Genomic DNA, 17,246 nt, shown 5'->3' on the forward strand with positions numbered 1-17,246 from the left:
ACTCTGTGGTTCAGGATGACCATATGAAATATGTGGAATAGTAAATGACTCCAGCAAAAATGTCAAGAAAACCTCACTGCACTGAGAAAAGTTACTAAGTTAGATCTCCTCTGCCAAAAGTGGAAGACGAAGGTAGAAATAAACCTCATTCCTGCATACTCCTCAAAGCAAGGGGATGGCATTATCCACTTAGTCACAAAAGTTAGATAGTCAGTGCTGCCTGCTGCATTACTGTGGCGCTGATACAAGTGGAAAAGCCTCAGCAGTACTCCTGGAAGGACTTGTTCAACTATAAAAACCCTCAATTTTTCTCCTCTATCATCTGCATAGTTTTCCTTGTGTATTTCTATCATGCACTCTTGGCATTTTGAATGTAAATTCAGGAACGGCAGGAATGGAGGTTCACATTCTCTCTCTCAAAAAGAAAATTTAACATTTATGTGTTGCTATGACCTGAATGGCAAAAGTTAGTCTTGGGATGATGCAGGGGACGTCCTGGCACAGCATGAACAGCACCCGTTTAAATACCTAGCCTGAATACTGGGCTGCATCAAGAGGAGCGTGGCCAGCAGGTCGAGGGAGGTGATTCTCCCCCTCTACTCTGCCCTCGTGAGACCTCACTTGGAGTACTGCGTCCAGTTCTGGAGTCCCCAACATAAGAAGGACATGGACCAGTTGGAGAGGGTCAAGAGGAGGGCCACGAAGATGATAAGAGGGCTGGAGCACCTTTCCTATGAGGACAGGCTGAAAGAGTTGGGGCTGTTCAGCCTGGAGAAGAGGAGGCTCCGGGGTGACCTTATAGCGGTCTTCCAGTACCTCAAGGGGGCCTACAGGAAAGATGGGGAGAGGCTGTTCAGGAGGGCCAGTTATGATAGGACAAGGGGTAATGGTTTTAAAATAGAGGGAGGTAGGTTCAGGTTGGATATTAGGAAAAAATTTTTTACTATGAGAGTGGTAGAACACTGGAACAGGTTGCCCAGAGAGGTGGTGGATGCTCCATCCCTGGAGACGTTCAAGGCCAGGTTGGACAAGGCCCTGAGCAACCTGATCTAGTTGGAGATATCCCTGTTCCTTGCAGGGGGGTTGGACTAGATGACCTTTGAAGGTCCCTTCCAGCCCTAACCATTCTATGATTCTATGATTCTATGAATCCTCCAACATGGCAAAAATCCAGTACATCTTTGCTGTACGTTTTTGGACATACATTCAACATTATCTTTCATACAAGGATACAAAAGTAATTGGAAAGACTGAGGAAAAAAATGTCTCAGCAAGCAATGCTCTTAATCAGACAATACAATCTGAAAATGTGACTCATTATCACAGGCAAATCTAGTTTATGTCATGCTATACGTGACTTGATCGCTTGTAATCTAAGCTAAAAAAATTAAATAAGATTGTTTAAATGCAGCTTCAGGGAGTGCTACATATTTTTAATCTTGGTTTCATCTGGTTTCCCATAATATCAAAGCTATGTTTTGTGGATAGAGATTTACGACCAGAAAATAATACGTATAGCTGAAGAACGTGAAGGGATGATGTGCCTTGTAGAATTAGTTATCATTGGTGGGGAAGTAGAGCTGGTTTACAGCTTGCTTTTTCCCTCCCCATCTGGGACTGATTTGTGTCTTTGCGCTGTATATAGGAAATGTTCTCCACAATTCTCTAAACGTAAGGACTGTGTTTCAGATGCAGTGGCGTAGGAGATTTTGAAAACCTTGACTCGTGCATAGACAATTGTTAGCATGCACATTTTTACAAGTATGTTTTCTTTACCCCTTGTTTTAAAAATACATACACATTGATTGGCTCAGCTACTGCTAACAATGGGACAATTATGAACACATTTTCCCTCCTGCTAGCCAAGGCTGTGCACATAATATATTATTTTGGTTTTATTTTGTGTTTTAATACTGAATGCTGCACAGTGATAGAAATTACTTTCCTGGGAGCAGGAGTTATTACAAGGAATGCCTGGTGACTCGGAGACAGACACAAGGCTATGTAGGCATTTTTGTTTCAAGCTCCCTGTGATTGATAGCTAGGCTATCAAATGGATGGTGGTTTTGGAAGAAAGATCAAGGCAATTGATGGCATCAGGCATTTGCAAGAGGGTTTTTCATATAGCTGGCTGGCAGCTGGTCTTTTGGGGTTTTGAATGGACTTGCCTGTTGTGGTCTGAGCTACATGTAACACAAAATTATTTTTTGATGTGCTGAGGCCACTTGCCTTAGGTAGGTGAATGTTTTAGCTTGTTTTTTCATTTCAAAAGTATCATCTTTATTTAGGAGGGGACTAGAGTGGGACTAAAGGCTGAGTCACATCACTTGCCTTGGCAATTTTTAATGTCAAAATTGGCCTTTGTTACTTTTACCGTTCTTAAAGACAGAGCTGAGAGTTGGCAATTAGATGCATATCTTGAAACATCTTTTTCATGCCACTCAGCCTAAAAGCCAAAAATAAAACAGACGCTAGATATGGTATGTGGGAGCATTCATTAGCACCATTCAGGATCAGGGAACTCTTTTTTTAAAAGCTGTTTGAGGAACCAAAAGAAAACTGCAAGTGGCCGCCTTGCTGACAAGTTGCAGGTGTATACCACATGCCCATATTGGAAAAAAGATGCAGTTATGAAGGTCTTGATGACAGACAAGGGTCTAAAATGCCTTCATCTCCAGGTTTTAGCTAGTTCATCTGGTTTTTATTTGCATTTCCCCCAGCTAGCAATCTCAGTATTTTCTGAACTCAGTATAAACATGCAGAGGTCTATATAAAATCACTTTTCTGCAGTGTAAGATCCTTAGTTTAGTAAGGTCCCATTTAAGTCAGAGAAGCCTTACTTTTATGGTAACTATGTAATAAATGGTAATTCAGCATTAATGATTTCTTGCTGGAAAAATGAGGGAAAGGAGTGATGAGATTGAGGGTAGAGTGCTTTAGTTCTGCTTTGCTAGAATAGGTAGATTCCACTCATGCCTTAAGAGTACCAAACAGGTGAGTGCTTGCATTTGTCTCTTACTGCTACTCCTAGCTAAAAGATCCGGCCCTCTTTGATGTTCATCCTCTTGAGGATGAACTCAAGAGGAAATGTTTATTCTTAAGGGAGAAAGACTCACAGATAAGTCAGGTTACTCCTGCACAGCTGCACTGTGGAATCATTCTTCAAAGACACATATTCAGAGGGCAGAAGTAATGGGGCAGCAGCTCTTGGGAAAGATCTAGCCAGCCCTTTTGGTACTGAAAAGTACATTTTGACAAAGAAAACAATGAATAAAACCACATGGGAAATGACATGATTCTCCCTCCCACTGACACTAGAGAAACCTGCTTGGTTTTATTATCAGACCTCTTGTTTCTTCTGTGATTCTCAACAGAATGGCACAAAGACTGAGAAACAAGAAATCCTCCATCTAAAAGAACAATTTTCAGAGCAAATTCTCAATGGCCTCCAAGTTTTTCTTTTCTGAGAACAATACAATCAAACCTTGCTTTAAAATATTACTAGAAAAATAATCAGCCTAGACTGAAAATTAGTCAGTTGAGCTTTTTGTTTGTGGTGAATAATTAATTGCAAGAGTTGTTTTGAAAACAGTAAGAGTAATACTTTGATTTATCTAAAATGCTGGAGAAAATTAGTTGGGGAAGCATAAACATAATTTTCCAGAAAGTGCCAAAAATTTATTTTCATCTTACTATCTAAACAAATTCCTCAAGCATAATTTTGAGGAATGAAAAAAATCTGATTAATTTAATAAGCAGTAAAACAAGATGCAGACAGAGAACATAGTTGTAGCTGTGTGGGAGTCAACAGAAAGGATCCTGGAATGTGGCAGTGTGTGTTGTTATGTCTCCTTAAAGCATCATGGCTTTTCCTTTTGTAGGAATAAACATGTATTTCTCTCTCTCTTTATGGAAGAATACAATGCTTTCACATATTTTTTTTTTTTTAAAGTCAGTTTTCCTGTAAGATAATGCTGGTTTTGATGAATATAGGACCACGATATACGTGTGTCTCTGCAAGACAGTTTGTGCTCTATAATATGTTCCATGCTGCAAACCACAGGGTGTTTAGCAGGTGGCAAGTCTAAGGTGTATAATAAGCCCATAAGTGAAGTAAAGGTTATAAAAGTGAAATGCTGACCAGTGACGTTTGTTCGCTTCCAAGGAGTCCAACTGGTGTGGGCCAGTGGGGAATGGTGCAATTTTAGGCTGCCCAGGGAGGTGGTTGAGTCTCCATCCCTGGATGTGTTTAAGAATAGGGTGGATGAACTGCTTAGGGATATGGTTTAATGGGGATTAGGGATGGTTTGGACTCGATGATCTCTAAGGTCTTTTCCAACCTAGAAATCTATGAAATCTATGAAATTGTACCAACGTGGTGTAGATGTTCACTGTGAGAACAGTGAATCTATTATCCATCAGTGTGTTTGACAACTATCAAAGGAAAATGTCTCCTTGGAGTTTAAATTAAAATGCTATCTATTGCAGGGTGTGATTTTAGGATTTTTATCGTAAAACAGAGGAGTTTTACAGGTCTGTTTATTCTTCACTGCGGAGCTTTAAGCTCTTGTCTGTGAATCAGAGGCCTGAACCCACAAAAATACGAGTTGTCTTGGTCAACGTATGTTTGAGGAAAGAAAAGATGAAACCACCAGGGAGCAGGTTCTCTCTCCCTGATTCTTTAAGCAGCTACATCTTCATTAGCAGCGTGAGCTTAAAGATTGCTGTAAGGCTGCAGTAAAGCATCCTATCTGCATCTCCTGGCCCCAGAATCTCAACTGTTGGTTTCTTTGTTTGTTTGGGGGTTTCAGTGGTGTTATTTCGTTGTTTTCTATTTTTTTTTCTTTTAAATGTGCTGCATACATGCCTTGTACAAAGGAGTCCTTCAATATAAATCTTTCCTTCACCCACCAGGCCTATCCTTGTACCAATGATAAGGAATGCGAAGTTGGACGATACTGTCACAGCCCTCATCAAGCAACGTCTGCATGCATGATGTGCCGGAGGAAGAAGAAGCGTTGCCACAGAGATGGCATGTGCTGCCCTGGGAACCGCTGCAACAATGGTACATCAGTCATTTCTTGGTTTTCCTCCATAAAAATCAGCATTTTGATAGCATCTATTTGTCTGAGTGTTCCCGGCAATGGTATTTTTTTCTGGGTGTCTGTGCTTCTTTTTCTAAACCAAGGAAACTTCATTATGTGCTTTATTGCACTCCATTTCATTTCCTTTAATAGTATTTCTACGTATAAAGCTTGCATACTACCAGACTTTTTCCCATTTTGGGATGGGGAAACCCAAAAATCATGCTGCTGCTGCTGACTGAAATCACAGCACTACATTCCATGTGGTTTGATTCACCAGAAGACTGCACAGAACCGATATTTTAAAGGAAGCAAAAGAGACATAATGGATCCTTGATCTACTCTCCCTGGAGGATGATAACCATACTGTTTGCCTTCCCGTACTCTCCTCTGGAGAGAGATGCCTATGAGGCAGTCTCCAGGTGCTCAGACTGTAAAGCCAGAGCAACAGCGAGACTGTCTGACAGTGAGTGAAGGAGACTTGCAGTGAAGTTAGGTGCTGGGGATCAGGGACAGAGGTGTGATTAGAGCTGAGCATTATCGAGGCCAAGCCCCAGCACTTTTCACGGTCCTAGTCCTGATCTCGGTTTGTGCATATCTCAGTTGCCTTTGTTCTTGTTCAAATCTTTCACTGACTTGTCTTTTCCTCGCAGGTATTTGCATACCAGTAACCGAAAGCATCCTTACACCTCACATCCCTGCCCTAGAAGGGCCACGCAACAAGAAGAATGGTCATTATGCTAGCAAGGATTTGGGATGGCAAAACCTAGGGAGGCCACGCTCCAAGCTGTCACACATAAAAGGTAAGATCACATTTGCACTACACTGCTTCGTTCCTTCATGTTATAGAATCATGTTATTGCTCTTAAGATACAGCAATGCAAACCAGAAATAGGCATTTCAGAGGGTGCAAATGTCTATCGTGAGAATTCACAGCACGACTCGAAAAGTGATGTAACATCAACCAACACTTCCTCTGATTGAAATAGCATCTCCTGTCTTCTCTGTATCAGAGGTGGACTGACAATCCATTTTTCAGTTGTGCAAGATCGCATGCATCCTTCTCTTGTAACAGCCATGTAATTAAGCACTCGTAATTCTGCTTAAAATCCTGTAGCTGAATTTCTCCTTACTAAGCCATATGGCAGGTCTCATTAATTACCCCCTTGAACCTTCGTAATTCATATCTTCCCTTGTGTTTACATCCTTCAAATAGCCACAGATGGAAATAACATCTTTCCTATTTCTGAACTTCATTTGCATCTGTCTGCACTGAATCTGTACTTTCACATTTTCCCATGAGGTAACATAGTGTGGTTGCTCTTTTTAGGACATGAAGGCGATCCCTGCCTACGGTCGTCAGACTGTATTGAGGGACACTGCTGTGCTCGCCATTTCTGGACCAAAATTTGCAAGCCTGTGTTGCATCAGGGGGAGGTGTGCACCAAACAGCGCAAGAAAGGGTCCCACGGACTGGAGATTTTCCAACGATGTGACTGTGCCAAGGGGCTGTCCTGCAAAGTATGGAAAGATGCGACCTCCTCTTCTAAATCAAGACTCCACGTGTGCCAGAAAATCTGAACGAGGATTGGGAAGATAGTATTAAGTGACTGTGGCTTTATGTATTTAATGCAATACGGCATGGTGGGAGATGAGGACTGCAAATGAAAGCGGAATGCCTCAAGTAACTGTTAGGGTAGATGTCACACCAAATGCATTTCTTTTTGAGCTGGTGGTAAACACAAGCGCAGCTGGAGTTCTCCTACTGTGCAGCTCTTCTGTAAATAACTTCTACAGTTTGTGGGAAATGCTAGTATGCAAACAAGCACAGTGCAAATTAACATCCCTTACCTCGCTGGGTTGTCCCGTGATGTTTCAGGGGTTCAGTGTTAGGGCTATAGTCGGGTTTCCAGCGTGGTAATGACGGCTAAATAAATGGCATACATCCTACTCCTGTAAGAAGCAGTGCATGCCAGGAAGACTCATCTGTCAACACATTATCAGCCGCATCGCAGGTGTGAGAAATGGAAATAAAGTTACTGTGAATGTCCACGTGCCCTTGTCATTCAGGGCTGACACTTCAGCAAAGAAAGCACTCCTGCAGGACAAGAGTGCTGTGTTTTGCAGGCCCTCACAAAAGAGGTGAAAATTTGCCATCTCACCGTTTCAAGAGAGCAGCAGTTTCTCTAATAGGAGGCATTTAAACAGGGTTTTGTTTCCTATACATAGGTAAATTGAAATGCTTTATATAGTTCAATGTCATAGTATGGCACTTAATCGCTTGTATTTGCCTCAGTTTACTGCTAGTATACGTTGGGTTGAAAAGATGAAGCAAATATGTGCATGCAGAATCCAGAATTATATACAGGCAGTTGCTCATTAGTTCTAAATATACTTTCCTTGCCTAAGCATACTTGCATTATAGACATTTCCAAAAGAAACAGCAGAGCGTTGAAGTGTCTAACACCAAGTCCTATAAGTTGTTTCACTGTTGCTGTTTCAACAGATGACGTAGACATTTGTTGAGGCCTTTAGAGCATACTGCTACAAACTCAAATTTTTACATTTTATTAGTAGCAACAGGCTACTGATGGCGCTCTGCAGAAGTATAACAGATTTGCTTCTTAGAGGCAGCAAAGAAAAAGGAGTTGGCTCTTGGAGCACCTCCTCTCCTATAGCAAAGGACGTAAGAAGATGGTACGACTGCAAATGACTTGTTAAAAACAGCATGTGATGTCACAGCACACCAGCCTCCAGCATGTATTCAGCCTAAACCTGATGTCCTCTCAGTCTGGACTGTTCTGCCAGGAAGGATGGAAATACATGGACTGTGGAAACAGCTGACAACTGTGTTTTGTGTACTGGTTAAGAAAAGGACAGTCTCTATCCCTTGACTTGTCTCCCAGGTCTTGTCACACTTTTTTGTTTTACTTATTTGCAAGTATTCCTTTGTATAGACATTGGTAAAGAGACTGATATTTCTTTAAAGAAGTCTGATTCTATAATTGCCAAGTTGTAATTACCCATTTATAATTACCCATTTTCATGTTTTGTAATACAAGGGACTTCTCTGTTTAATCAGTTCTGAACAATGTGGGTAGACCAGTATATAGTTTAACGTTGGAGACCATGTAACCCATACCTGATACCTTTTTTCACCAGTGGTTGTTTTAAAGCTATAGCTTAGCTACACCACCTGACTCAGACTTCCCAGTTAGAACACAGACCTCAGCTACGTTGTGTTTATCTTTCATAAGGGTCTAAATAAGAAGAGTATTTCGCACACCCCTTTCCCTACTGGAGTTAGTTTTTATTGACCTAGAGGGACTCCTCAGAGGCAGTCTTGTCTGTTTTTTAATAGTCTCAGTCAGAGTTTTATCTTCCAGTCCTATCATTGCAACTCTGTTTATTTCAGAGTATTTCCAGTGTAACTGAAACAGGATAAGGCTCAGAAATAGCATAATTTCAAGATATTAAAAAAGTGCAGGAATCAATTTCCCAAGTGTTATTTACACTGAGGCAGAACATACCCATCATGGGAGCTCTATTGCTCTCGTTGTGACTACATATAAAAGAAAATGATACCCAGCGTGAGTGAGCGGAGGGGTTTGCAAAAATGGGCTCTCAGCAATTTTTAGCTCTTCTTATCATTGGCCTACCCTTCCTTTTCCCCTTGCAAAACATAGTTATTTGGGATAATTTATTTACAGGAAATGTTTAATGAGATGTATTTTCTTATAGAGATATTTCTTACACAAAGCTTTGTAGCAGAATATATTTGCAGCCTGTTGACTTTAATGTAGAAAAATGTATAATAAGATTAAATATATTAAATGTTCTTGCCCATTCCTCCTCAAATATTTTACCCATATTCTTTTCCTTATCTGCTGCTTAAGAAGAGTATTTCTTTCTGGAAATATATACAAATCTATTGAAAAAAAAATCCGATATATTTTAGCTGTACACGAAAAAGCATCTGATTCTACTTGTGTCTCAAAGCACTATGTAGGCTGAGTTTTGGTAAAACACATGAAGGTCATCTTCAAATGCCTATGCATCATTTCTACAAAACTGGTTTAAGTGGCAACTATCTATATGCTTCTCTTGAGATAGTTTACAGCTAAACTTTCAAGATTAAGTTTTGAAAATAACACACCTGGATGTATAATGTTTAGTCAACCAGGTTAGATAGGAAAGGTGCCCAGACACGTTCCCTGGACAGTGACACATACGAGAGACTCACAGTGGGTAAAGCTGGGATTCAAATTACATGTCATTTTGCTATAGGTTGCAGCATACAAATGCACTGCTGCAAGATCTATAACTAAACTACAATTCTGAAATGGCACATAACAGCATTCAGCTCTAACATGAAACAATCCATATGAGACAACGAAAAACATTGCTACTGAAACCAGCCAAGTTCTGATCCCAGGAAAGCCCCTGCAGAGCTCAATAAATATTGCAAAATAGTGGCTGTGGTTATTAAGCAATGGTCTCAATATTCTTGTTATTTGTTTCTGGTAACCCTTTGCTCAAACAGATGTACATTTGGAGGATGGAACGGTCTCCAAGTTGCACTAGTATTTGTACAAAATGCAAAGGTTTTGCTACTGTTATTTGCGCTATTTGGTGGGTAGGCCTTTGAAAATTCTAACGCTTTTAACAACAACATCACAAAGTTATGAGCATCTTCAGAGCCCAATGACTTCAACAGAGCTTGAGGCTGCCAAAGCCTTCAGGGATTTAATCTGGGAACAAAAACAATAGGCACAGGCAGTTCACTGCACACCACAAATACTGAGCAACATAGCTGAATTGAATAGCATGCGAGCAGTTTTGCAAGACTGATTCTTTAGCAGCCATTGAGTTAATATTTTGGGAAATACACATCAGTTTGAGGATAAAAGAACAGCTAAATTTGGGGATAATAATTGCTCTCACTCGCTCTGTCACTCATCAAGGGAATCAAGTGTGACTTTGGCTCAGTAACATTTCAGGAATCTGCTGTCATGACACAAGTACTGAAGAGGTTATTGCTGAATAATTCAAACGCTCTTCCAATTAGCCTAGAATAGCCCCAGTAATGCAACATCTCTTTGGAAACACATATTAACTTTCCTAAAAATAATGGATTTCTACTCTATAACAGCATATATTTGATTTACAGTATAAATGTGGGTGTATATTACTGTACTATTTGCGTTGTCTTATGTTGTTTGCAGCCCACAGTATTTATAATTTTGAACATCTTTTAATGAAAACAATTAAAATAGATTTATGCACTTACTTGAATAGCACCACTTTCAACAGCATACATCCATCACCTGACACCTAAACCACAGTTTACCGGAATTCAAGCCATCTTCTGCATATTCTGAAATTCCTGCTCCTTGTCTTAAGAACAGCAAAAAACCACACCCCTGAAACACCATGAACTGTCTTGGGCAGAGGCTGAGAAGAGGTATGCCTAAACTGTTGCTTGTTACCAACCCACCAGCCCTCTCTGCTTTCGCTACAGTGCCCTGCATCATCACCCGCAATAGGAAAGCTAAATGTTATCAAAGAAAATTTTTAATACCTCCAGTTGTCTTTCCTTCTACGAAAGCCATTTAAAAAAAAAAAAAAAAAAAAAAGATATCCTAAAGGTGAAAGCCAGCAGAAACTCCTATAACAGCTATCCTAAGTCAAGGCCCTTGGGATTCTCGAGAGCCAGCCTCTAACTTTCAAGAACTTTGTTGTTCAGAGAGTTATGTAGACAGTAAGACTGCATTTACAAAAACATAAAGTAACCTAGCTCTTTGAATTGTCAGTTGAGTGTTGTGAAAATAAGTGTCCATGGAGTGTGGGGGGGTGGGACATGGGCCAGGGACACAAAAACAAGCCTGAAATAACCTCACCTGTAGTCCCTGCCAAAGGGAACGCAGGCTTGGTGGGTTTTTTTTTGTACTAGTTTCACTCCACACAAAGTCATCATTAATTTTGTTTTTAACTCACGCTAATAGTAAGGTGATGCTTTCTGATGTATGGCATCTTTCTGCTGCTGCATTAGACAGGAGTCAAGGAACAGAGTTAGTCTAGAGATCTGCGCTCCCTCCTTTAAACCTTAACAATTCACTGAGATGAATAGAAACTTTCTGCTCAAGTGCCTTGTTAGCTGCACAGTTTCAAACTTGCCCACCGCTCCCAAAGAGCACGTACAGCTCGACACAGACCCTACACCTCCTTCTTACCGTAGGTTTTACCTTCAACTTTATATGGTTGTTGTCAGTTGCTGAAATGTGGCAAACAGTGACTGTTCGTTGTATCCCACCCGACTACCAGGAACAGAGAGAGGGCAAATGTGCTCTGTGTGTTCCTGAGCAGCATCCCCACAGCACTGACCTGAAAGGGGGAGGCCTGATGGAGTGATTCTGGTCCCTCAAAAACTGAAGTGTTTAGCCTATGTCCCCTAGCAGCAGCACGTCTCTCACCTTGGTCCTCTGCATAGCCTCTCAGTAATTCCAGAGGCTTTGGATTTGTCACCAGTCCTCAGACAATTGTTCAGATAACACTGTTATAGCCTGCAGCCTGCCCAAGCCTAGGGATCCTGCTGGAAGACTGCAGAGAAGCAAGAGACACAAGCAGGAGATGGCTGCTGCGTTGCAGAACTCCAGCTGGTCCCAGAGTTATTATTTTGACCTCCACTGATGGGACTGACCCTGATGGATATACAGCATTGGACGAAGCTCACTGAAAACTTGTTTGTTCTGGCAGCTCCCTGTTTTTTTTGGAATTGCTTATTGTTATAGCGTGAGTGTCAATTAGTTATTTACAAATGTCTGGTACCAATAAACTCTTTGTTTTTTACAGTACCGGCTTGCAGCTTGATTTAGAAGTGGTTTGCTGCACGCCAACTTCCTGAAGCAGAGAAAATAATTTTTTAAAGGAAATTAACATTTAAAGAAGCACAGGCTTATTGGTTTTGTTTTGTTTTGGTTTTTTTTAAGGGAAAAGCTATTAAGAAAAAGAGGAGGAAAAATACATAATTAATACAAAAACATTTCCTGACACAAGTCTTAGTCTTTAAGTCTTTGGCAAAACTCATACTGTAATTCTCCACTGCTAGTGTCAAAGCTGGCTAAAGAGTAGTCAACAGATCAGAAATGTATACCTGTGCAATTGCTTTGGCATGTGTATTCCTGTTTTGTATATCTTATAAGCTATTCTTTATTTCTGAGAGTATGTTATTTATCAATATTCACTCAATAGACTTGCATACTTTTTTAAAAATCAACTATTAATCAAACATTTAATAATTCAGTACAATCGTAAGCTTAGGGCTCGCAGATATCATGTCTTTCTTTAATGGCAGTAATTTTTAATGGAGCCATCAAGGTATATAGATACACACAAAGTAAAGAATGACATGGTGATGGAAAAAAATTGCCAGAAATTTTGGAATGCATCACATTAACGAATCCAATGACCACCCAAAGCTTTAGAAAAATCTACGTCAAAATTATTTGGGCAATGCGTTTGTCTCTCTATTTGAGCAGTTATGGATGTTTGCAGCAATGCTTCTTTAGAACAACAGAGGATAAAAGAAGATCCTTATGTGTGTGCTCTCAAAGAACTCTTCTGTTTCAAATAACCTTTAACTGTTCTACGGAGGCAAGTTCAGGAGAGGGTGATAATGCCTTTCCCAACGCAGCACACTTAACTGGCAACACTGTGTTAAGTTTGGAGAACTAGTGGATTAAGCTATTCAAATTTTTTAGCTACTTGAAAGTTAGCGCTGTTTATCCTGGAGCTTCCTTTTAACCTATGTGGAGATCAATGTTTATGGGAGGAATAGTCTGCAAGTCAGAAATTATCTCCATTAGAAATTCATCAGAATGACTGTAAATAACTGTGAAGCAAGAGGCATTCCCTCTGCTACCACAGCGTCCAGCGAGACCTCAAAGTGTGTCATAAACTATGAATTTATCAGATCAATTTTCATTTCTTTTAGTTCTGGCAGAGTCGGATGAGGAAACATAAAAATACAATTCTCATAGTATCTCCAGCCTGACAACAAATAGAATGTTGCAACAATAATTCCCATTGCAGAGCCTGTTTTCATGAGATTTGCAGCTCAAAACGTATACTCAAAAGGTTCAGATACTTCTGAGTAGAAGCCAGAATTCTTTATGTTTATTCAGGTACCAACTTTCAAACATTTTGAGATTCACTTATTAAAAGCTCTTGTAGAAATGCATGGTTGTACAATTGCAATTACTTACCATGTGCAATTTACAGAGTATGTACATCTTCAAAAAGTAGAAGAAATCAAGTGAAGAAATTTTCCCTCTCAAGTTTGATGCTGAAGACTAAATGCCAACCATGACAGAGTGCAATCATTTAGCACTTGTACTGTTCAGAGACTTAATGATCACAGCTAAAGAATACATGAAGGCTTTAGTACAACTCAGCTGAATGCTGGAGTGACACCAAGATCATAAAATCATCATCACTGTACACATTGCACTGATGTTTACCTTTCAGCATTTACAGCAATAAGATTTCACTCTGGGTGTGTTGTGGTGATTACTGCTTGAAAATAAGTGGTTATGAACAGACAATTTCCATCATATGTCATAAAGCTGAGTTTGTGGCCTTATAATGTCTGTACATTGATGATGGTTATCATCATTGGTGAAACAACTCTGAATAAGCAAACAGGAAGACACTAATATGAAGAAATCTTGCTTTGCATGCAAACATTTTAAAAAAGATAGAATTACTAAAGTTGCTTCTTACCTTTAATGATGGTCAACTTCTCTAATGTTGTCTTATCCGTCTAAACAACAAGGTTCATTTGTACATGACCAAATATATATTTACTGAGCTGCTTAGCTGGCAAATGCAAGTGTCATCAGAGTAATTTTACATGTCCTAGAAACAATACAGGAAAGCAGGTTTCATCCAAGAGTTTTTTGGATTTTAATTCCCATTTCTGATTTTTTTTTTCAAATAGCGTACTTGAATTTGAAGAATTTTTCAGAAATATTCCACCTCTAACCATCCAATTGCACAATTTAAATCAAAGTAATTGCGTGAAATGTAGAAGAAAGCAGAACTGAACAGGTGTTTCTAATGTCTACTGAGTACTAATTGAGTACAAAAACTGTCAAGGAAACATGAGATTAACTTCCAACAGGTTGAAATAAATGTTACAATTCCTGTTTCTTTCAGTACAGTCTGAGTATTTCCTGAAAAACCTCTCTGAAACATAAACACTTTGAGTACGTAGAGGGTGATTTACCAATGATCCAATAAGCAGTGGGAGCAGCTGAGGTGAATTCAGTAATGTTATCTAATGTCCTTGTGTCACCACATGGCACAGATCACCTTTCCTGAAAAATAAAGGCAAACCCAGAAAACGCTCACTGCGAACTGGAAAGACTTCAGAGATCAGCAGTAAGAACATTGCAGGAATGGAAAACAGTTGCAGGAAAAGAGATTCGCAGAGGACATTGAAGATTGGTTTGGGGGTCAAGGGTTTATTGGCTATTTTAGAAAGTAAATTACTGTGAAGATGATGATTAAGTGCTATAAAATAGTGAGAGGTTGAGAGAAGGTAACCTGATGCAATAATTTAAAATTCTTCATGTCAGAAAGAAACAGTAGGTCATAATAATATTCCTGTGTATAGTAAAATACAGTATTTTACCCACTTAGCCCTTTTAAACACAGTAATGAATATTTTCCTAAAGCACAACTTGTACACAGTGTCAAAGAATATTTCCCTCAAAGTCATCTCAATTTGAAGTCATGAAGAGAGGAAGTGGCTTGTTCTGTATTTAAATACACCTGGTTTATCCCCAGGTTTTATTTGGATTATTTTCACTATTTTTTTTTCTACCGGATGAAAGATATCTAGTACCTACTAATTTCTCCTCATTAAGGTACTTCTGCACTGAAAGCCACTCACATTTCAGTCTTCTTAACAGTCTTTATATCATGGTCCTTTTTGCTGAAAGCACACTAGAGCGTTATAGAACAGCTGAAGAGAGATAGCAGGAGGTTTCTGACAGCTGTACTGGGGACGCCTGAGGCTTTTGCATCTAGGGAAATTGGTGAGACTGTTTGGGAGTTTGGGAAAAGCACAGTAACTGCTAAAGTGATCAGCAGTTAAATGCTCCTATCAGCTTTGTTGACATTGAAATTTGTACCTTTGTGGAGACACTCAAATAAATGCTGTAGTTTAAAGCTCATCAGAACTAGAGCTAGTGGGAAAACCTGTGCAAAAGATTTTTTTATTATTTTCTTTCGCTGCTTCCGTTTGGGGGTAGAAAACATTTTTGATCATGGGTTTTGATGTTTGATGAGCTCTAGATAAAAAATACATTTTATACCAACAAAGTGTTCCTTATTAGTGCTGCATCTCTTTTGTAAAAAATAATACTGCAACCTTGATATTTAGAAAGCTTCCTCAGGTCATAGCAACAACTGTAGATTCCAGCCCTCCCTGTCTATGCTCCCATCACAGAAATGGTTCTAATTCTTACGAGAGTGACATTGGTAATGGGAAATGGAGTGTAACTTTCCTTCTCTTCTGCAGAAGAGTCAGAAAATACATTATCTCTAGAAACAACAAAGTTGTGTGTATTCCTGGGAACTTGAAGTTTACTACATTTTTAAAGTTGTTATTTTTAGTGCTTAAAAAATCTATAGGAGTTTAATAAGGGATTTAGTCAAAGAGGAGACCTGGCACAGGATTCCTTTCGGCTAATTTTAACTGTCTGAAGGCTAGGTATCATGACAAAATTGGTCTTAGAGACAAGGGAGGCTGAGAAAAGAACTCACCCGTCCCATGTTAGAGCTGCTCCTGTAGATGGCTGTCTGCCGCTTGCCTCTGTTTCTCCACTGAGTAAAGACAGAGCTTTGACAACAACTTTACACCAGACCTGTAGCTTTAAGATCATTAAGGACAGAGAAGATGAATCGCATCCTTCATATACGGCAAGGAGGGGTTTGAGCAGTGTACGGAGGACAGTAAGAAGAGAAGAGCAAGTCAAATACCATCTAAGATCAATATTTGAAGATTTAGAGCCAAGGATCAAGCAGGGTGACTATCCATGATTTATGCTGCTTATAGCTAACCCTGGCGTGCTGCAGTTTTTGTACCCTCTAATCAACATTTCACAAACTGCCTCTCATTGCATACGGTACTTCTGCCCTGTTCTTTATATCTCTAACAGAGTACACAGCTGCCTTGGCCCCCAGGGGAGACCCCTGAAGCCCTCCCAAGGACCTCTGGCTCCCTGGATGATGCTGCTTCCTTCATTGACTGCTCATTAAATTTTAAACCAGGGTTTTCACTCTCATTACCCCTTCATTTCTAGAAGAGACTCCCTGTAAACAACCAGGACACCCACAAGCATCTTTGACAGCAGCTGAACCACCAGCATGGCCCTATTGTTTTGTTTTAGCCACTTCCCCCACCCCAAGTCTGCAGCCATCTCTCTGTACCTGGAGACTAAACACTTTGGTCCTGGGACTGACTTTTTGTTCTGTATTCCTACAGCACTTAGCACAAGAGCATCCTAGTTCACAGCTCAAGGTCTATTGTCTTTACTATTTTTACTACCATATATAATTGGAAACACAAACAACAGATGGGATTATTTTGTTAACAATTCCTAAAGCAAAACAAAAACCCAGCACTGTCCTGCCTCACAATACAAGAGTTTTCAACTTGTGGTTCATGAAACTCCCATGTTCAGAGAGCTTAACCTAGAAAGGATGCCTGTTGTCAGTAAGCTGGAAAAAAAAAAAAAAAAAGAGTTCATAAATCAAAATGAGGCTAGAAAGATACTGTACTAAACCAAGAGTGAAAAAATCCCATACTCCACATAAAGCTGAGCCTTTTACAGACTCTGGGAAGTTATTCCATCTTTTCAGTGAGAACATGAATCAAGCTGTGGGTATCTGGGAAGATACATACCCTACGAATGCAAGCAAGCTGATGGCAGTGCTTCAGCATCTTCTCCCAGGAAGGCAGAAGTGCTGTTTCTGTACGTTTCTGCCTATGACAATTATACTTTAAAGCGTATCTTGTCATCCCACTTGATATCATGCTAACTGCAGAAACTCCTACTAGCTGCTGTTCCCATCCCATGAAAAATGTATCACTTC

General features: G+C 39.9%; 1 protein-coding gene across 1 annotated transcript in view; it reads left to right on the top strand.

Moving 5' to 3' along the window:
- Positions 1-6,665, top strand: part of DKK2 (dickkopf Wnt signaling pathway inhibitor 2) — a 42,032-nt gene extending 35,367 nt beyond the window's left edge. Inside the window, exons 2-4 of the mRNA XM_086612232.1 lie at positions 4,915-5,065; positions 5,738-5,887; positions 6,415-6,665. Of these exons, the coding sequence (XP_086468358.1) occupies positions 4,915-5,065; positions 5,738-5,887; positions 6,415-6,665 (552 nt within the window). The remainder of the gene's footprint in view (positions 1-4,914; positions 5,066-5,737; positions 5,888-6,414) is intronic.
- Positions 6,666-17,246: the final 10,581 nt, after the last annotated feature.

The sequence above is a fragment of the Tauraco erythrolophus genome, chromosome 5 (assembly GCF_009769465.1).
Source record: "Tauraco erythrolophus isolate bTauEry1 chromosome 5, bTauEry1.pri, whole genome shotgun sequence".
NCBI lineage: Eukaryota > Metazoa > Chordata > Aves > Musophagiformes > Musophagidae > Tauraco > Tauraco erythrolophus.